Below are 21772 nucleotides of genomic sequence, written 5' to 3'. Positions count from 1 at the left end.
GACAGCGGTAACGCTGCACAGATGGCTCTGTCACCCACATAAAAACAGAAACGCTTTGGAAATGAGCACAGATGGATAAATATAAGTCCAGTGCCATGACCTTGCTGCTCTCCGCTTGTCTGAGAGGCGGCTCCATGGGCGCTGGCATCATTGCTCAAGCCTGTAAGGCTCCCACTGACCCCCAGGTGGAACTGCTTTGTGGCTGGCCCAGGGGTGGAGGCTCATTCTCTTGAAAGCTGTCTTCCTCCTGGGGTGTGTGGTCATGTTTGTATCTGCACTTGTACATATACTCACGGGCAGGGATGTCGAGCACTGTTCTTCATGAGCACCTGAGGAGCTAAGTTCACATTCATTCCCATCAAGCAGATTCATTTACTTTCAGTTCTTTCCCAGTAGCTTGAGTTTCCTGTCCTTCCGTCTTGCCTTGTGCTGGCCCACAGGGCCCCTCCACCTGCCATCTGACTTCCAACTCGGGTAAACAGCAAAGCCAAGCTAGACAAGGAGGTCTCTACTCCCAGGTGGTGCACAGAATCCTCGAATTTTATGCAGCCCAAACAGAAGCCATTGTCGCCTCCACCCAATCTACTCAAAAGGGCCTTACTCTTGATACATACTTGCTGATATGAGTGTAAAGAATCTGTGCATTTCCTAAGAGAAGCAGCGGTCTTTGTCATCTTTCCCTGTCCCTCATTCTCTGCATGTGGTCAGCCGTGCTCCAAGCCCTCACAGTCCCGTGGCCAACCAGCCTCTCACAGCTGTGGCCACTCCCTTCCTTTGCATTCTTCTTATCGTTCACTGGGATTTTGCAAGAGATTTTTGACATATTTACCTTCTCTCAGTGTCTCTCTTAGTCCAATTTGTCCTCCCCAGGGGCAGTAGTTACCTTCTGAAAGGCTGGTGGGATAGTGTGGTCCTGTGCCCTGTGTGACTCTTGGCTCCTCTCGGGATAGTTTGCTTGTTCCTTATTCTGCTCATGGAGACTTTCCCCAGCCTGCTCCAATGCTGGCACAGCCATCTGAGACTGCTTCCTTTCCCGAAGACATCAGGGAAAGCTGTCCCTCAGTCTTAAGCCTACAGCTTTCCCTCTGCCTGGGATGATCTTCCTACACTTGCCCTATGTTATCCCGTAGGTGTGACTCCAAGGTGTGTTCCTGTAGGACATTTCAGAGCAAATGAGGGCTTCCTTCTGTTTCTGACAGCACTCAGGACAGGCCCCGTTACAGCACTCACTGACCCTAAATGTCAATTTTCAGCACCTTGTGTCGGAGATCTTATAAAAAATCTCTACAACATATCTGTGTTTCTCTATCTCCAAAATCCAAGCAAGAGAAGCAAAGCAGAACACATTCTGCTTAGTATGACTGGCTCCCTTTCTTCCTAAATAACCAACCAGAGGGAAATTCTCCTTGGCAATGATTCTACTATAGTTCTCAAGAATCATCTTCTGGGTTTTGTACCAATAGTTTTTTTTCCTTTTACATTCACTTGGCTCTATGTCCCTTCTTTCTGAGAACCTAGACTTTCAGATAGGCTGGAATCTGTGCAACCCTGAGCAGTGTGACTCTGGGGAACCAGCCATGCCCCGAGTTCACCATGCCAGCTCTCTATTACTGGGTTACGGGAGGACCTGGGAGCTGGAATTCTAGTGACTGTGACTGGGGAGAGCCACTGCTCACTGAGACATAAGCAGACTATAATATAATTGAAAAGACAAACTTTTTTTGTGTGTATTACTTTTTTTTATTAGAAAAGACAAACTTTTATCTAAGAATAAGATTCATGATTTGGACTCACAACCTTGAGGTGTCCCAGGTGTGCTCCATCAGGGCCAGGGCTCAGGGTGGTTTTAAAGAGGAGGATGAACTAAGGTGAAGTCTGTTTTTTTTAAAGATGTATTTATTTATGCATACAGAACTGAGGTACAGGCCAGAGGTGTAGGGGTGAGAGGTTCACCAGAAGCAGAATGAGGAGCAGAACAGGCAGACTTACGATGTACACTGCTGAGGGGAGCAGTGGGCAGGTCAGGAGAGGTCTGCCGCGCCATGTGGGTCACCTTCCTGGCCGGGGATCTAACTCATCTCTTGTGGTAGTTACAGACAAGTTGGAGATTGTTTGATTCAAAGTAGGTCCCATGCTATCTTGACTCATCTTTTATTTTATTAATTTAAAAAATTGTCTTTTTAAAATCAAGGTAATGTTAGTTTAAAACACTGCATGTCACTACACCACATCTACCCCCTTTTAGATTTCTTGATGTTTAATTGTAAAAAGAAAACCAACCTTAGACTTATTCCTTCCTTTCTTGTTTATTGCCTAACAGCACCCTTTAGAAATAAATAGTTGGTCACAACCCACTAGGGAGTTGTTTCACGGGGAAGGAGTGTCAGGTTGCTGGGGTTTGTGCCCGAAGCTTGCCTGGCCTGTACTACCTGCTACAGGAACTCTGGGGGAGCAGCCTGCTGGGTCCCTGTGAGCTGTCCTATGGAGCCTGCAGCATGGTGGGTTAGTGGGAGGGTAGCCTGCTGCTCTCCCTGCCTAGCTATGTGACCTGAGGCTCTCACTTAATTGTTCTGTGGTTCAAGATGCTCTCGTCTAAGGCAGCGGTAATGTTATTGCATTGCCATGAGGATTTGATGTGGTCATCCAGGGTGGCTGAGTCTGGCCCTACACAGGTACCCGGAGCATTGCCTATTATTAGCCATAAGAAAATAACTCAAGATTAATAAAATTTGGGTCAAAGAAAAAGAAAGGAAGCCTTCTCACCAAAGGAAGCTCAAAATTAAACTCATATCTCAAAGGATAGGCTCTGGGCAGTTTATTTATAACTTAAGTATTATTGTTTATGGTAATTTAACATCTGGACAGGGGAACACATCGTGCCATTTTCAATTATGTGAATGTCTCTGTTGTATGGAAAAGGAATTAATTTTATTCAGAGTAGTGGGAGTGAGGGAAGGATCTTACCCAGGGCAGAGGGTTTATGAGGAGACAGATTTTGTTTCAGTAAGAGGGAGAAGCTCCATATAGCTGGGTTGTGAGAGATGAGAGGACCATGGGAAGGACCTGCTATTTCTATTATGTCTGTGGAGAGGCCCCAATTTGCTCAGTTGGGCTACTCAGGATTGGGGAGCTGGGCTAAGGGTCTTCAAAAGAATCCTTTGAAAGACTGGGATTCTAGATATTATATCATGAGTCCTTAATTCCCTCTCTCTTCTTAAAAATGCAAAGCTTAGAAATTTGAATTATAGCTCCTTCTAAAATACTGCAGCCCCTTAGTATTGGTGGATTCTATATTTGAGAATTTGCTTTCTTTCTAAAATGTAATGGTATCTTCAATGTTGATGTTGGCATTGCTTTCCTGGCCATCTGTGGACGTGTGCAGAGTGGCTGAAAAGTCGAGTCACACACGCACGCTCCCAGCTAAAGTCAGACAAGGCAACATCCTGCTTTCTTGTGTCAGGTCTCAGAGCCTTTTTGGTGGTCTATTTAATGTTGTGCTCATCTTGTTTTTTGTGCTTTTTGTTGGTGATTTTACTGTGTACAATGGCCTCCAATCACAGCCCTGCAGTGTCGTCTGGTGTTAAGTCTGAGAAGGCTGGGAATTAGGTTGTAGAGGCTGGTGGAAAGGAAAGATATTGCCTGCCACACCTGGGATGTGTCACTAGCAAAGATAGCTGCTCCAGCAAGATGAACATTCAGGCATATCCAGGGCACCCATTCAGGGCACCTATCTCATAGCAGGGATAATTAGCCAAGAGGGGTAAAATGAGGTGGGCATTGGTTGTAAATGAACTTTTCTTTGACCTGCTTTAGTATATAGAATTCTGCTTTGGTTCTAGTGAGCGTTTATTACTGCCATTATTTGGATGTGGTGATGGTGATCCTATAGCTTTATGTAGCAGTTCTATCTACCATACAGCCTTTTCCCCTGCTCCTATCTTGAAAGACTAAGTAACTGGTAAAATTTGCAGTTATAAAGATGTTAACATGATCACTCATTCTTTCATTCAGGAAGTATATTCCCATTAGTACTAGGGCAACCTGTTGGCTTTGAGCACTATACTAGTTAGCACTGGTCAGTGATAGCAGAAAATATCAGGGGCTTAGTAAACCAGAGTTGTAGGCGTCATAGGAGCGTCTGGTGAAGTCCTTGTCATGCTCACTCAGCCTTCGGGACAGCCTGGTGAATTTAAGTTCGTGCTGTTCTTTTCTTGGTTTCTTTCCCATTTTTTTATATGTTTATCCTCATAATTTTAATGTGATTTTTATAACAGAGACCATTTGGTCAGGTCAGGAAATCTGTATTCCTTTTTATTATGCATTTTCCCCCCATGCAGATAAGGGTACAGTGTGATGTTTTGTTTAAAATAACATTCTAACTCTGTGGATTTTATGCTCAAATTACACTTTTTCTTTATATAACATTTTTTAGAGAAATGGATGCATCTGGCATCGGAAAATTGTACATTTGTGGTTCTTTTTTTAAAGAAGAATAACGAAATTCAGTTTCTAAAGAGTTTCTAAATGTCTTAGCTTTAACAAAATGAGTTTGCTTGAATGCTCTTGTAATGTGGTTTTTATTTCCCCCCCTTCATACCAACATAGGTAAAATCATTAAGATTAAATCTGCAGAAACTTCAAGAAAAAGCAATTGAGGATGATGATTATGATAAAGGTGAGCATAAATTTATTATTCTTTTTTTCCCATTTTCCTTTCTTTCTTCACTCATCTCTGTCTTCCATACCCAAATGAGTAATGAAATCTGTCCCTCTGATCATCTCCACTCAGTAGCAGTTGACTAATTTACAACACTATCATTTAGTGGATTTAAAAAAAGATTTATTTTTATTTACTTTGTGCATATAAGATCTAGGGTATAGCGAGAGGTGTGGAGGGGGGTGAGCAGATTCACTAGAAACAGGGTGGGGAGCAGAACAGGCAGATCCACTGAAATACACTGCTGAGGGGAGCAGAGGGCGAGGCAGGAGAGGGTCTGCTGTGTCATGTGGGTCAGCTCCCTGCCTGAAGATCTAATTCAGATCACAGTGATGGGTGGATAGTGCTGGCTGAGACTTAAGTCCTATGCCACCAGGGAGGTCCTGTTCAGGCATCTTTTTAAAAGTTTTATTTTATTTTATAAACATTTTAAGTCATTTTTCATTTTTGTGCAATGCATGCATTCCCCTTTCAGGCAATCCCTGCAGAATTCCGACCCCCAATTTACCCATGCATTGTCACCATAGTCCTGTGCAAGAACACATTCCCTCTCCTGTTTGGATCCTTCCCCATGCCTCTCCCCTGCATAGTGTCTCTGATTAATAGTTACCTGTTAATTTTGTTTTTAATTTATTATAATTATTATTTTTTTCCTGGTCCCTTCTTTCATTTAGTGAATTTTAAAATACTATATGAGCTTTAAATTAATCCTGTGGGTTATAAATTAATCCTGTGGGTTAGAAGTTTAATTTTATTGCTTCTCTAGAAACATGTGGGACACTTTTGTATGTTTTTTATATTAACCCTCCATCTGTCTGCCTAAGGTGTGAGATAGTTATAATTTACTCATTCATCAAAAGATATTTATTGTACATCTATTATGTGCTAAGCAATGTGGCAGGAAGAGGAAAGGAAGGTAGACACCATATCTGACCTCAGAGTGCCTATAAATACTTCATGCTCTCTGGGCCCAGACTTAGGGAGTGGAATGAGTGAAGATGCATGGCTTTGACAAAGGGATCAGATGTATGGGATTACCACTGCCAACGACCTGTGTACTAAAAATAGTAGTGTGAGGCCAGAAGATAAGCAAGTCAAGAAGGTAGGAAAGAATGGTTAAAGCGAGGCGCCAAAATAGGAGTTGGGCCAGATGCTGATAAGGACTGACCTAGCAGCTAAGTGGGTGACAGGGTAGATTGAGTCAAGGAAGAACCTCAGGTCTGGATGGCATGGGCAACATCTTATGGATTTTTGCATGGTGATTGCAAGTTTTTACCCCCATTTATGCTGGACATGGGAAAATGAGAAGACTTAAAATGAATTCCAGTTCCCCCTGACACTTACGTACTTGGTAGATACTCCTAATGATAACCAAGTTTAGCACACCCAGGTCTGTAAATAGAATGTAGATGTAAGGATTTTTCTGTAATCTAGTTAGGGGTCTTCAACCTTACTGGCCCATATTCTGGTATTCCCAATGAATATGTGAAGCTGGAACACTACAGGAATGGTCACCCAGAGCTGATCCTGTTTAGCGTTTTTATTTCAGAGATTGTTAATCTGGGGTTTAGAAAGTGATGGGGGTGTGGGAGGAAGGGGAGGAATTCTGGAACTCTGAACAATCCCATTTCCCTTTCTCTAGTTTGTCTTGATTTCATAATGATGCTAGGTGGAAGATGGGAAGGGTGAGAAAGGAGGCAAGTCTGGGGCAAGAGAAAGTCTATTTCTGCCCCTCAACCCTGTGAATAGCTGGGGGGGGGAGGGGAGAGAGAGAGAGAGAGAGAGAGAGAGAGAGAGAGAGAGAGAGAGAGAGAGAGAGCGAGAGAGCGAGAGAGCGAGAGAGCAAATGAATGATTGCTGGAGCAGGGCACCTGATTACTCTTGTCTATGAAAGACAATTAAACCTAGTTTTGAGGTTCCCCTCGATTGCATAAATTTATTTGCTCTGCCATGGACTGAGTCTTGATCCCTTTACCTTTAGCAACAGAACATTGGCTGTAGCACACAAAGCTTATGGCACAAGTAGACAACCAAATCTTCTTCTTTTGATTGCAAGCTGGTGAGCTTTCTGGAATTGGTTCTCTCAATGGTCTTCATTAAGTGAAGACCTTACTTCGTTGGGCTCTTCTTCATATGTCTTTGAAATACATAAGGGAGCAAAGCTGATCAGGATATTATGCAAAAAGAACAAAGACACCTTTACTTAGTATTCCTGCCTTTTTTTTCTTGCTTATATATCTCTGACTACTGAGTAGACTAGCATTCTGTGCTTTCTCAAGCCTTCCAGGTGACAGGGTGCATGCTGACGACTACAACTACACACTGAGCAGGGCTTTACTAGATCTAGGCCTTTGGTAGGGCAGCTTGCTGAAGCCTGGAGATACGGCTCAGCCTTGAACTCTGTCACTCTGACCCACCCACTGTTAGTGGAATAGATAGGCACCCTGAGGCCATGTACCACTCCCATTCAATTTAAACTCCCCAAACCTGCAAACTTGGTTCAGGGTGCTGAGAGGGAAGTGTCCTTATGCCATCTGCAAAATGCCAAGTGGTAGGTTACCGCTCAGTCAGTGTTTCCCAAGGGAATGAATAAGTGACTTGCTGCCTGCAGACTGAGAGGCCTTGCATGGGAGCTAAAGAGAGCGCAAGCAGAAAGCACTCTACTCTAGCCCCTTCAAGCTGAGATACTCCCTTGCCCATCTGCAGTCACAGGATGAATTAAGTGAGGGGGAGTATTTGTGTGTAGATTGGGCTTGTTATGTACAAATACCTGTTGAGCATCCCTTGGATATAACAGTGCTTCCCAATCAAAGTCTATCAGAATCACTGGGGAACATGTTAAATGCACATTCTGATTATGTAGGTGTGGAGTGCTGGTGAGAACCTCTGTTTCTAATAAACTCCCAAATGATGTGCATGCTGATGGCCTGAGAACCACACTTGGGAGTACTGATAGCACATGGGAAAGTAGCTGGTAGCATCGCTACAGGTGCATTGAGAGCGCTTTCAAGGTATTCACTTCAGGGAGTTTATGGTCTAGGAAAAGAAACAGAGCAGTACACATAAAATGATATACCATTTTGTATCTATATTGATACAATATATATTTGTGTCTGCATCTATATGTTACATATCTATGTTATATATCTATATGTATTTTCTATAGACAAAGAAATTTCCAAAAGGGGAGATTACACTTCTGTTGGATTTGGGGTGGGCAAAGGATCAAAGTCCTGTAGAGAAGGTGGTAATCCAGTGGACCTTGGAGGGTGAAAATGACCCATCTGAATGGACCTTTTAGAGAAGGCACAGAGGACGGTCACCATGACTATGAGCCAGCATCCAAGAGTTTGGTTGTGGAATGAAGTCGAACCTGCCTATCCTCTGGAATGGATCACTGCAGGCCCTGGTGCCTAAACTGGCACATAGTAGGTCATCGATGATTTCTTTGAGCTGATTGCTAAGTCATTCCAGAACATTGAGTTGGAGAATTTGTTGTAATGAGACTGGTTGAAATAGGATTTGAATAGTATTGCCTTTCGTGCTTGCTTTTTTCAGGGTGACTACAAAATGCTTGGAACGATGGAAATTCTTCTTTATACTCAACTTTTACAATTTTTGTGGGAATGACTTATTTTTTCATTGTTAGGAGCTGCTATGCAGCTGTGCCATGTCCCAGGGGTTGTGGTCTGCTGGGATCTGATAGATTTGCAAGGAGAATCCAGAGGGTGACCTTATCTCTCTTGGTTTTGTTGCTTTTTTTTTTCTTTCTAGTTTCACTCATAAAAATGACTTTGTGTTCCAGAGAAAGGAGCAACTGGCACAGAATAGAAAGTTCCATGTTTTATCTCATCAAAGTGCTGGCAAATTCATCCACTGATGCCTGTGGGGAAACCTCAGGGCTCTAATTACATCGCTTCCTCACTAGGGAAGTAAAGTTAATATTTCTTTATATTCTTGCTTAAATCTGGGAGGGCTTGGGAGAAAAAGAATAATATGATGTGGTATTTGCTTAGGGTCTTTCTCTAAAGGGCCTCAAATGCTTCACTACAGTCCTTGCATTAATGCTTGGGCCATGTCTGTGGTCAGCTAAGGGACAAGTTTGAGATCTTGCCAAACTTGTGCTCCCGAGGGTGAAGCTGTAGTGCAGAAGTGGGAGATGAGGGTTAGGTCCTGTGACCTGGATGGCCATATTTGATATGGTTATCGCTTTAGTACCTGCATCGATTTGTGGTCCCTAACATCCCCCAACCTGCCATGCCTACCAGCCCAGCCTACCAACTTCCCTTCTGAAATGAGGAAGCTGCAAGGGAAAAGAAGCCAACCACCATTTCAGTGACTTACCTCAACGTGATGTAAGCAGTGCTGGCTTTACCCTGCTTCCTAGAACTTCCTCCTTAAAGTGAAAAGTGGCCAGCACTGAGTTAGTCTTTGCTTCGACCAATATCGGTTAAGACAAAAAGCCAGTACATTAAAATGTGAAGCATCTAAATAAAGAAAAAGGGCTGCAGCAGAGGCCAAGCATAGAAGCCATCCCAAAGTTGCACAGTCTTTGTTTTTTCTGAATTCTTTCTTTGGCAAGATTTCTTTGTCCATCCATAGTAGCACTTTGGTGATAGGATGCAGGTCAACCTCTCTTTCATGGGAAACCCCACTCTACCTCCCTAGGGCTTGGTATCTGAGCGGCTTTCTGGGGTCTAATGTTCAGCACCAGAACCCCTGCTTTCTCTTCTTAGAAGGAGATGTGATTGAATACAGCAACCTCTCCCTTCCCCCAGATTATTTTGTACCCTATTTCATTCTGGTAGCAAAAGAAGAAAACAAGATTTAATAGAATGTGGTCATCTTACAACCCCAGGGCTGCCAGAGTAAATGGGACGTGGATCCATTTTGGAGCCTAAGGTATAGATATGCTATTTTTGGCAGCCTTTATTATTTGTGTTCTGGCTTACAAAGTGGTCTGCATTTGCTGTCTGCTCAGAGAGACAGGTCCAACAAAACCTTCAAATGTTTCCAGGAAAAAGAGCAGCAAGGCATGGGTTGTGGTGTGGTTCTGTCTTCAGGCCCCTTGCTCGAGCATCTCCTTGCCACCATCTGACTTGTTATCTCCCTGCTCTGCTCCCACGGACCCAAGGCGGGCTTGCAGTGAACATCCCTCTGTTCTGCACAATGAAGCTTCAATTCCAAACAAATATCAGCACAATAGTTCAAATCTCAAGGTGGTTTCACTACTTATCAAATCCTTAGTCCTCATGGAAAGTGCCAGTACCTAAACCTGATGCTGAAAGCCTCCACAGGTGAGATATCAGTCCTTAACTGACTCCACAGGTGAGATCTCAGCCCTTAAAGTCTCCTGCAAGCAGGAAAAGGAGCTATTGCAACAAGGGAAGCCAATGACGTTGCGCATGTAGTCTCTTTCTACAGGGTGTTGTTATCAAGGTCCAGCTGGTCTGTGTCTGCTCCACGCTGGGCACATTTCCATGTGCCCCTATTTACATCCAGCATTGCCGTGGGGTGAACTGTTACCACTGGTTCTCAGAGAGCTCGGGGAAGCAGCTTAGAGGGCTCTGTCTTGTGGACTGGCTGCCCTGCTTTGCCCCTTGCTGGGTCTAGAGCATTTTTATATCCTAATGTGGAAATTTGAGCTTTCTAGGAGTTATGGGAACAGGAGTTAACCAGGAATTTCTGTCCTCTGGACACTTATCTCCCTGACCTCTAGGAAAGGAACAGATGAAGATTTCACACTGTGATGACCAGGAAAGTGTCATCATGTTCCATGATTTTATCTAAAAAATTAGGCTATTAGGAAATTAGGACTTGTGCTTGTTGAACTTTTGAGTCCTCAGCATTATTCTCCCAAGAAAGAATGGGTCTTTACTTCCTCTTAATTTAAGTAAAAAGGTGGAAATTGGATGATGAGCTACACATTGAAACTAATTTTTATAGAAAGGAATTTTTATAAAATGCTATTTCCTTGACTAGATTAGGCTGCCATAGCTGCTTTTCCGGCCTGCTGGAGAATTTATGACTCTGCCACTTTAGGGCTGAAACCTCAGCCGGCCTGCAGGGGCTCTCAGCATCCCCACTAGTGTTGCAGGCGTGTGCTGGCCATGTGCTTGAGCTTTGAGGACAAGTGCTAATTCGGGTAGCACCTACTTGAGAGATGTGATCCTCTTCCCTTTTACCTGTAACACAAAATGTGATTTCAGTGATGCATTTTCTCTTTGCTGTTCCAGCCGGGTGCACATTCACCTCTTTCTTATATTTTGGTGTTCAAATGTGGGTTTCTCAACCCTCTTGGGTCTCTGGAGGTAGAAGTCCCTGGGACTTGATGTTGTCTTTGGATGACCACATCACAGTAAGTGCCGAAGGTCAGTGGTAGGACTCTGCTGTGCCTTCCCTGGCCATGAGGCAATCGGGCTGTCCTGCAGGATCATGTGAAGTGTTGCCACGTGCATTATTCATGACGAAACCTGACAGCTCCAAGGCAGGGTGTGCTGCTGAATACAAAGCACCAAGATGAACGAATGGTTATTTTCCTCCACTTCTCCCTAACCAGGTGCTTAGTTGGAACCCAGAGACATTTTTCTGCTGAATGAGGTTAGCAGGCAGTTGTGCTAATATAAAGATAGCATTTTTCCTTTCTATGCATTTGTCTATGAAATTCTGCAAGTGACCTTGTTCCTTAAGCACTGATGGTTGATGGAACAGGATGGTGGACAGGAAGTCCCTCTTTTTCTGACCCTGACTTTGAAGTAGCTCTCACAGGCTTTCCTTGTACTGGTCACTCTCCTGGCTGGGATCCAGGGAACAAGCTCAACTGAGGACTGTCATCGGCATGGGGCACTCAGTGCTGGAGGTGGCAGGGGAGATAAACAACGGTGACCAGCTCACTGAGATGGAGAGCGCCACGCTTTGAGGGCCTTTAGAACTTTAGGTACCATTTCACTGTCCTTCTCCAGATTGGGAAATAGACTATAGCCCTGGTCAGATGTGTCTGTGATCAGGGGTAGGGCCTAAGCAGCACCCAGTTCCCCCCCAAATCACTTCATGTCCAAACTGACTGTTTTTGGTACGCCTGGTTGATTTTCTTTAATAGCAGGAGTGTGTTAGTCACTCTGGCTGCCAGAGAAAAATATGACAGCCTGGGTGACAAACAACAGAACCACATCTCCTCCCAGTTCTAGGAGTTGGATGTTTAAGATCTAAGTGTCTGGTTCCCACTGGGGCTCTCATTGGCTTGTGGATGGTGTCTTCACTCCACGGCCACCTCTTTATCTGTGCCTTAAAAAGACACTAATCATATTCAATCACAGTCCCCTCATTACCTCATTTGGACTTAATAATTCTTTGAAATCCTTGTTTGCAAATAAGGTAACATTCAGAAGTAATTGAGCTTAGAACTTCAATATGTGAATTTTGGGGTGACATGAGCCCACAATAAGGAGCCTAATAGACTCAGGGCAGATAAATATACTAAGCTCACCCAGGTGTTTTCACAAAAGTTCAAGTGATTTGGTTTGACCACTCTTGATTTCATGTCAACATTTCACATCCCAAAGAGTAAGTTGGATCCCTAATTCTTATCACATATAAGTTAACTCAGAATGCTTCACTGCCCTAAATAGTAGGGCTAAAACCACAACATTCGTAGGAAAAACATTGGGATAAATACTAATGACCTTGCTTTGTTTGCCAATGGACTTTTAGACCTGGTACTAAAAAGACAAGTAATAAAAAATCCTAGGTAAATTGTATTGAAATTAAACCTTTTATATATCAAAGCACCTTTTCAAAAAAGTGAAAAGACAGCTGACAGAATGGGAGACAATATATGAAAATCATGTATCTGAGATACATGATTAATAGATAAATAACTCCTACAACTCAACAACAAAAAAGGATGTCCTGAGTTAAAATGTAGACAAAGGATATCAATAGACATTTCTTCAAAGGAGACATACAGATGGCAGTAAAAACATGAAATGATACTCACCATCATTGGTTGAGAGCCTGTTAAAAAATACAAAACAGCAAATGGTGGTGAAGGTGTAGCGAAAAGGGAAGACTTGTACCCATTGGAAGGAATGTATTAGAAACTGGGCAGCTGCTGCACAATGTTGTATGGAGTCTCCTAAAAAAATTAAGGATTAGGCCCTCCCTGGTGGTGCAGCGGGTTAAAGTACAACACAAAGAAGCTTAAACCACTTCCGTATGAGTTCGATTCCCGCCTGCCCCGGAGGAGATCCACATGGCCCGGCAGACCTCTCCTGGCCCGCCCACTGCTCCCCTCAGCAGTGTACTTCGTCGATCTGCCTGTTCTGCTCCCCACTCTGTCTCTGGTGAATCCTCTCACCCACTGCATCTCTGACCTGTACCCCAGTTCTGTATGAATAAATAAATAAATCTTTAAAAAAAGGGATTAAAAACAAAGCAAAACATATGATCTAGCAACACCGCTGCTTGGTACTTACCCAAAGTGCGTGAAAGCTCTACTGCCTGCCCTGCAGGGACGGTTGTCTGGGCTGGTGGAGTATGTCTGCTGTGGGAAGGGGGGCGACTGGTGCTCAGCAGCAGAAGCACCTCTTGCAGGTGAAACCTGCACACGGGTTCTCAAGGAATGATTGAGAGCAATGCAAGAATTTACAAATGGGGGGGATATTAATAAATACACAAGAAGATTAAAATGAGGGTGCTGCACAGTTTATTTATTTAGTTAGAAAGCATTTATTGAGTGCCACTGTTTCTAGTGATGGCAAGTGGAGGCTAACTAGACATAGTCCTTCCCTTCCTTCTCCCAAAATGCTCACTCGATTTTGCTTCTTATTAGAGATTTTCCAGAGACCTCCGTCCTAATCTTTCCTAGGAAGCAAAGTAACCTTTGATAGTTCTCTGATTGTGTATAGGGGGCTTGTATGTACTAGACTTAGGAAACTTTCAGTATATCAGTTGGTTATTTTATGTATGTATAATGTATATATATAATATACACTATACTATATATACATATTATGTACATGATATGGGGTAATGGGTCCATGTCTGTCACTGAACTGATGACTGATGAATTCAGTTGGCAGAATGATTTTTCTATTTCTACATGAAGTGGCAATTAGAAATAATGAACTTAGGGCCCTCCCTGGTGGTGCAGTGGGTTCGAGGAATCAGCACTGCAAGCTAGCCGCATCCACTTCAGTGCGAGTTCAATTCCCAGCCCTGGAGGTGACCCACACGGCACAGCAGACCTCTCCTGTCTCTCTCGCTATGGTTGATCTGGCTCTTCTGCACCCCATTCTGTCTCTGGTGAATCCTCTCACCTCCCTTGTACCTCTGGCCTGTACCCCAGTTCTGTATATATGTATAAATAAATAAATAAATAGATAAATAAATAAACCTTTTAAAAAACAAGAAATAATGAACTTATTTAACTTGGGGTAGTCAGGACATACAGCCTTCATGAACTGGGAAACTTGACCAAGTGCTTATTTACATATTTAGTTTTAATGTTCTCTATATTTTCAGTTGACGTGTAATTGCCATACAGTGAGCTAGGAGATAGATAGCCCCTCACCTGCTGTGCACATCTGGGTGAGGCCAGGCAGGTCCGCAGGCAGAGCGCAGTGCCCAGGGCCTGGGTGAGGGGAGCGCCATGAGGTGGTCCATCCTCCCGTCACTGCCCTTGAGCAGGTCTGCTCCCAGATCCACTAGAGACAGTAACGCTTAACCTGTTGTGTGGGTGGGGAGTTGAAGCGAATGGTGGCCACAGATATTGAGAGATTATTTGTTCTTTTTCCTTTATTTGCCACCCTGGGGTGTTATGTGTGAGATAATGTTGTGTAAAGTGTGGCTGCTTTTGAATAATCACCCTGCTGGCAGTCAGCATCAATGGCTAGCAGAAAATAAGAAGGAATGATATGACTACTTATTTTCTATTTGCTAATAAGAAGTTTACTTGTTTATAGTCTGTTTTCTTTCAAGCTGCAAAAAGATCAGAAATATTATAAAGCAAGATATATTAAAACATGGAAATTATAGAGACATTTAAAATTAGACTACTCTTCACATCTTTCTAAGGCAAATGCTTTTTCTTCTCTGCATCTGAATTTCATGACCTTGAGTCTCCTTCTCCACTGTGTAACATTGGATGACTTCAGGAAAATGAAATTAAAACTGTATTTGGGCTCTGAAAGAATTAGTGACTCTGGTCTGGAGGGTGAGTGGAAAAAATTGTAAAAGGAAGAAAATGAGATGTAGATGGAGCACCGAAGACAAGACTGGGGAAGATGCAACTGGAAGAGCTTTTGTGTTCCGGTCATTTTTCTATGGGTCTCTGCTGTTTTGTGACCTGTCCTCTGATGGGCAGAGAGGGTTAGGTGCAATTCTCAAACAGCTATTTAATTGTCCATTGAAAGTGATCATTTACAAACACGGCATCCATTTCCTCTGCATTATGATGATGATACGGTGCTCCTGTTCCCTTGAGGGGCTCCTGGCATTGGGTGATGCATCGCAGGACAGCTAATTTGTTTTTATAAACTATTCAGGCATTTAATTTAATCTTGCATCAGGTCTGATAAAAAATCAACAGCTTAACATTTTTTCATATGCCTTTTGGCTGCCTGTGTTTCCTCTTTGGAGATGTGTCTTTTTAGCTGTCCAGATCATTTTTTGGATGAGGTTGCTCACTATTTTTGTTGAGTCTTTCAGCTCTTTGTATATCTTTGTGATCAGTCCTTTATAGATGGAGCTGGAAGGGATCATGCTTAGTGAAATAAGCCAGAAAGAAAAAGAAAAATACTGGATGGTTTCACTCATAGTAGGAGTGTAAGGGATCAGGAAAAAAAAGTAAGTGTAATAAAGTAAAGGCAAAAATCAAATAACAACTATAAACCAGAGCTATTTTATGGGGGAGGAGAGAGGAATAGGATCAAAACTGGGGTGGGAAGAGCACACGGGACTACGGTGATGGCACATGGGTAAAGTGGTGGTGGGAGTCCATTGGAATTACAACTGAGATGAAAAAATGTACAAAATGAAGAAGGATGTATATATATATATACATATATATATATATATATATATAAAATGAAAAAAGTTGACAGCAAATATTCTTTTTTAAAAAAGGTTTATTTATTTAGGCATACAGACCTAGGATACAGGTCAGAGGTGCAGGGGCGGTGAGAGGTTTCACCAGAGACAGAGTGGGGAGTGGACAGGCAGATTGACAAAGTGCACTGCTGAGGGGAGTAGCAGGCCAGATAGGAGAGGTCTGCCGTGCCATATGGGTCACTTCCCTGGCCTGGGATTGGTGTTGAAGGGGCTGCAGCTAGCTTCATAGTGCTGTGCTTTAACTCATTGCACCACCAGGGAGGACCTGACAGCAAATATTCTACCAACATGTTTGGGTGACAGAGGCACACACCAGAAGAAAACCTTGAATGACTGTCCCCTCAGATTTAACAGGCTCTGCAGCCTGCCTGTTGTTCCTGTTCTGTAATCTGTGAGGGTAAAAGCATGATGTGAACACATCAGCTGCTCTGGAAGCCCAGTTGTGGCAGATGAAAGCTGACCCACTTCCTTTTCCTCAAGTGATCTAGGGAAACTAATAAGTTTTCTGTAGAACTTAGAGACAAACACTTTTATGACATATAAATATTTGAGGGTTCACTAGGGTCTTCAGTTGGAAGGGGCAGACATTCTGTAGAAATGAAGGGTATCACATGGGTATAAATAGAGGAACTGTCCACGTCTGCATTGGGCTGGTGCCAGGAGGTTGTGAGTAGAAGCCTCAGCACATTTTAGAAATAGCGCCCAAGGCTGTCTGTGCTTCACAGCGCCATCGGTGTGCAGTCTGGCATCAGCCTTGGTCTTATGAGTGAGGAGCGGCAGGCAGGTGGGGCAAAGTGTGAGGGGCTGTGAGAATAGGCACTAGTGGAGCTCTAAAATGCAGTGGTGGAGAGAGACAACCTCAGTGAGCTAGTTGCCAATATTCTCTGACCCCCACCAAGGAACACTTTTCACTTCTGTGTGTTCTACATGCATCAGACAATTTTGGAATCTTAGTTCATTTCATAAGAGACATTTCCCTATCCTTATACATTTTCTGTTTTGTAAATTGGGGTAATAGAGATTTAACATCTTAGCCTAAGAACTGTTTTCATTGTACTTTTGTTTTCTGACATTCGAATCTGCACAAATAAGGGGGACTTGAATAATCCAATATCTCCCTCCCATAAGACCTAGAGACTGTATTTTCCCTACCTTGCCTTGTTTATAAATTTCTGGTCTCTGTTACACCTCAGTTCAGCTCCTCCTCCTGAATTTCCTCCTGCAGTAAGTGACAAGGCAAACAGGGAGTTGTGCCAGATGCTTGCTCTTCCCCAGACATTGAACCACTGTATCTTTCTGGTTTCATCTCCTATAGTTCTCCCTCTGTTCTTTTTTTTTTTTTTTTTTTTTTGCCTGGATGAACACATATTTGTCTCTTAAAGTTTCTGTTTTCTATCTTCTCCCCACTCAAACTCATCTTTTACATCGAAGCCAGTCTTCCTTCTAAAACAAAATCACTTCCCACTTCACCTTGTCCCATGACTGGCATTTTCAGGATAAGTGTGAAATTTGTCCTACAATGACATCCTCTTGCCCTGACCATTCCTTAGTCTTCTAACTCCATTTCCTTCTACTTCTCTTCTCTGCAAGTAACCATTTCTTTAGTCTTTCAGTATTTGCTGTGTGGTTTCTCATACTGTCTGAGACCTCCGTCTACACTATTTACTGCTCCCTTCTCCACTTAGACCTTACTGAAGCTCTCAGGTGACTAAGCCACCAGGACTTGGGTTTCAGCACCTTTATTTTGGGCACTCTGCACATTTCCCTATCCTCATACACTTTCTGTTTTCATAAAGTTGTGACTGTTCCCTTGACTGAACTGTAGGCTCCCTGTTGGAGAGAAGGAGGTTCTGTCTAATTTCAACTTTATCCCTAGCACCTGGCATCATGGGCAGACTAGACTCCCAAGAAGTGTTTGTTGTTCAAAATATCTAAACTACAAAGGATGGATATTATCTCTGTTGTGCTATTAATAATTGATAATTCTGTTAGTACTAGAGTAATAAAATATCAGTGCCTTTCAGGTCAACCTTTAAAAACTTGGTAACAGTGACAGATTCTGCTGCTTACTGGCTTGAATGAATAACTTAATATTTTTAAGTCTCAATTTTCCCATTTGTAAATTGGGGTAATAGAGATATAACACGGGACAATGGTGATGGCACAGGGTAAATTAGTGGTGGGAAGCCCATGGGGATTACAACTGAGATGAAAAAATGCACAAAATGAAGAATGATGTAAAAAATAAATTAAAAAAAGAATTAAGTGAGAAGGTATATACTAAATTTTTTTTTTAAAAAAGATTTATTTATTTATGCATACAGAACTGGGGTACGGGCCAGAGGTGCAGGGGTGGTGAGAGGATTCACCAGAGACAAAGTGGGGGTCAGAGTAGGCAGATCAATGAAGTACACTGCTGAGGGGAGCAGCTGGTGGGTCAGGAGAGGTCTGCCACGCCATGTGGGTCACCTTTGGGGCCAGGGATCAAACTCACACTGAAGCAGCTGTGGCCAGCTTGCAGTGCTGCATTTTAACCTGCTGCACCACCAGGGAAGGGCGATTTGGTTTTTTTTTTTTAAGGCTGGATTAATGTCAGTTATTCCAGTTAAACACACCAGTAAAAGACCTCCCTGGTGGCACAACAGGTTAGAGCACAACACTGCAGCCACCTCAGTGGGAGTTCTATCTTGGCTCAGTTGTGAGACCCACATGGCTCAGCAGACTTTTCCTGATTCACCCATTGCTCCCCTCAGCAGTGTACTTCGTCTACCTGCCTCTTCTGCTCCCCATTCTATCTCTGGAGAATCCTCTCACCACCCCTGCACCTCTGGCCTGTACCCCAGTTCTGTATGCACCAATAAATAAATCTTCAAAAAACAACAACACCAGTAAAATAGAAGTTATAAGTGTATTTAAGCTTGTTGCCTCTGTGTTTTTCTGTCCAAATTGTTTCCAAATAGATCATTGTCATGGCAACTGCTGGAATACTTTGGGGTGGTTAGTTGAATGCCTTTTGAGAGTGGAGAGAAACCAGAAGGCCCATGGCAGAGGGACTCCTTAATGTTTTACAGTCGATAAATAAAGTTATTTTCCATCCTGGCAATCTATTGGGTGGAATGACCTTTATCAGTCGATGACAGTGATGTAGCAGAGGGGACAGTTTTCCACTTGACCTTTATACAATGTGCCAGCTTGTCTGCTAACACAAAATAAGTTACAATTGACAGGCTTGATAGAACACTAACCTGACAGAGGCTTATTGTTGGGAAGGAGACAGGCACTAAAGCAGCCCCCCTTCATCTCCCCACCCCCCATTAGCTATAGAGCAGTGACTTTTATATCCCCAAGAGTGGTTTAGAAATGACTGCTACCTAAGTCACTGCCAGAACATTTAGTGTAATGAGTTCCTCTGGGAGTTCGTTTTTAAATGAGATTTGTTCACAATGAATTTTTATCACCATGGACTTATTTACTCTGACTGGAACACATCTATTCTTTTGACTTTTCTGTCTTTGTGAGCACTATTCCTCTCCAAGACATCACAGGACATTTTCTTCTCATCATCTTGAGAGCCTCATTTTTGCTCTTCCCTAAAACTTGATTCCTCCCCTGTAGCTTTCTACCATTGGATGATTCTCTCTTAAGGTTTTTCTACCTGAGGACTAAAATGTGGACTTTGCACATTTGTTCTTCTCCTGAGATTGTGGTGTGGCACATGTAGTTCTGGGAGCTGGTAGAATATATGGCCGTGCCTTGCAGTATTGGCAGACGAAAGTGCTACTTTAAAGACCTAGGTGTGTAGCCTTGTATCTAATATGAACTGCATGGACAACCACAGGTAATTTGCTGCTCCTTACAAAGCCAGTGAAAGGGCTGTGTTGTCATTTGGTGTGGATGGACCACTGTTGGTCTAAATCATGAAAATTAAAAGTGAAAAGTAGATCACAAAAATATACGGAGAACTGATGAAACTAAACAAAAATAAATAACCCCTTTTAAAAAATGGGCAGAATTGCTAAAAAGAGGAAATGCAGATGGCCAACAAGCATATGAAAAACTGTTCAGCCTCATTTGTAATAAGGGAGATGCAAATTAAAACCACAATGAGATACTACCTCACCCCAGTGAGAATGCAAATCGTCAAATAACCAGTAACAACAAATGTTGGTGAGGATGTGGAGAAAAAGGAACTCTGCTGCACTGCTGGTGGGAATGCAAACTAGTACAACCACTATGGAAAACTGTTTGGAAGTTCCTCAAACTGCTAAACATGGAGCTTCCCTACAATCCAGCAATCCCACTCTTAGGTATCTACCCAAAAGACATAAAAAGATATCTGCACTCCCATGTTTATTGCTGCTTTATTCACAATTGGAAAGACATGGAAGCAGCCCAAATGCCCAAAAATGGATGACTGGATTAAAAAGATGTGGTACATATACACAATGGAATATTACTCAGCAACCCAAAAAGAAGAAACACATGTCTTTTGCAGCAACATGGATGGAGCTGGAAAAGATCATAATTAGTGAAATAAGCCAGAAAGAAAACGAAAAATACCAGATGGTTTCTCTCATAGCAGGAATATAACGGAACAGGCGAGAAAAATATGATAATGATGAACAGCTATATATACCAGGGACATTTTATGGGGGTGGAGTGGGGAATGGGATCAAAACAGTGGGGGGAGGGAAATGCACTGGACTATGGTGATGACACATGGGTGATTTGATTATGGGAAGCCCAAAGGGATTGCAAATGAGATTGAAAAATGTACAAAATGATGTAAAAATAAACATATATATATCAGTGAAAAGTAGGCATGTCATTCTGGAACTTTTCCTAGAGCCATATCTGCTGTGATACGAGAAATCACACCTTCATCTGCTAAATGGGTATGATAACATCTGCTTTATTCACCTGGCTTGGCTCATGTAAAAAACGACAAGAGTAATATCTATGAACAGTGTATTAATGAAAGTAAATGCCAACACATTAGTTGAGCATGTCTAATCAGGGGCTTGTGGATAATGTTTTCTGCTTTTAAATCTTTTCCATAAAACAAAGTAAGAGAATTTTTTTTTTTTTTAAATTATTTATTTATTTGTGCATACAGAACTGGGGTACAGGCCAGAGGCTCAGGGGCGGTGAGAGGCTTCACCAGAGACAGAGAGGGGAGCAGAACAGGCAGATCTACGAAGTACACTGCTGAGGGGAGCAGCGGGCGGGTCAGGAGAGGTCTGCCACACCATGTGGTCACCTCCGGGGCAGGCGGCAGGTGGGAATCGAACTCATGCGGAAGTGGCTTCAGATTCTCAGTACTGTGCTTTAACCCGCTGCGCCACCAGGGAGGGCCCAAAGTAAGAGAATTTTAAAGTAAGTTTTTCAAAAGGAAGAAATTAAAAGGAAATATGCAAAAAAAAAGTTTTGGAAAATTAGAAATTTAACAAACTTCAGTACCATAGTTCAGGATTTGGCCTCATATTCCAAGTAAAACAATGTGGCTAAGATTAATTTTTATGCATAGCTGTAAAATCAGATCACCCACATCTTTGGGATGAGTCTTTATCAAAACAGAGGTTGAAGATACAAACCTTTGGTTTTTCTTAAAAACCTTTCCCGGTCCTCCCCGGTGGCGCAGCGGGTTAAAGCACAGCACTAAGAAGCTTAAGCCACTTCCGCATGAGTTTGATCCCCGCCTGCCCCGGAGGTGACCACGTGGCCCGGCAGACCTCTCCTGACCGGTCTGCTGCTCCTCTCAGCAGTGTACTTCAGGAGCAGTGTACTTCGTTGATCTGCCTGTTCTGCTCCCCACTCTGTCTCTGGTGAATCCTCTCACCCTCCGCATCTCTGGCCTGTACCCCAGTTCTGTATGAATAAATAAATAAATCTTTAAAAAACAAAAACAAAAACAAACAAAAAAAACCTTTCCCAATGAAATGTTCA

The 21772-nt window shown here is 42.9% G+C and overlaps 1 protein-coding gene across 1 annotated transcript in view; it reads left to right on the top strand.

Moving 5' to 3' along the window:
* The window catches only part of DISC1 (disrupted in schizophrenia 1), a 304163-nt gene that overhangs the window by 50390 nt on the left and 232001 nt on the right, over window positions 1–21772 (top strand). Inside the window, exon 3 of the mRNA XM_012731422.1 lies at window positions 4606–4675. Within this exon, the coding sequence (XP_012586876.1) occupies window positions 4606–4675 (70 nt within the window). The remainder of the gene's footprint in view (window positions 1–4605; window positions 4676–21772) is intronic.

The sequence above is a fragment of the Condylura cristata genome, unplaced genomic scaffold, assembly GCF_000260355.1.
Source record: "Condylura cristata isolate star-nosed mole 26May11 unplaced genomic scaffold, ConCri1.0 scaffold00030, whole genome shotgun sequence".
NCBI lineage: Eukaryota > Metazoa > Chordata > Mammalia > Eulipotyphla > Talpidae > Condylura > Condylura cristata.
This window is presented reverse-complemented; position numbering and strand designations above follow the sequence as displayed.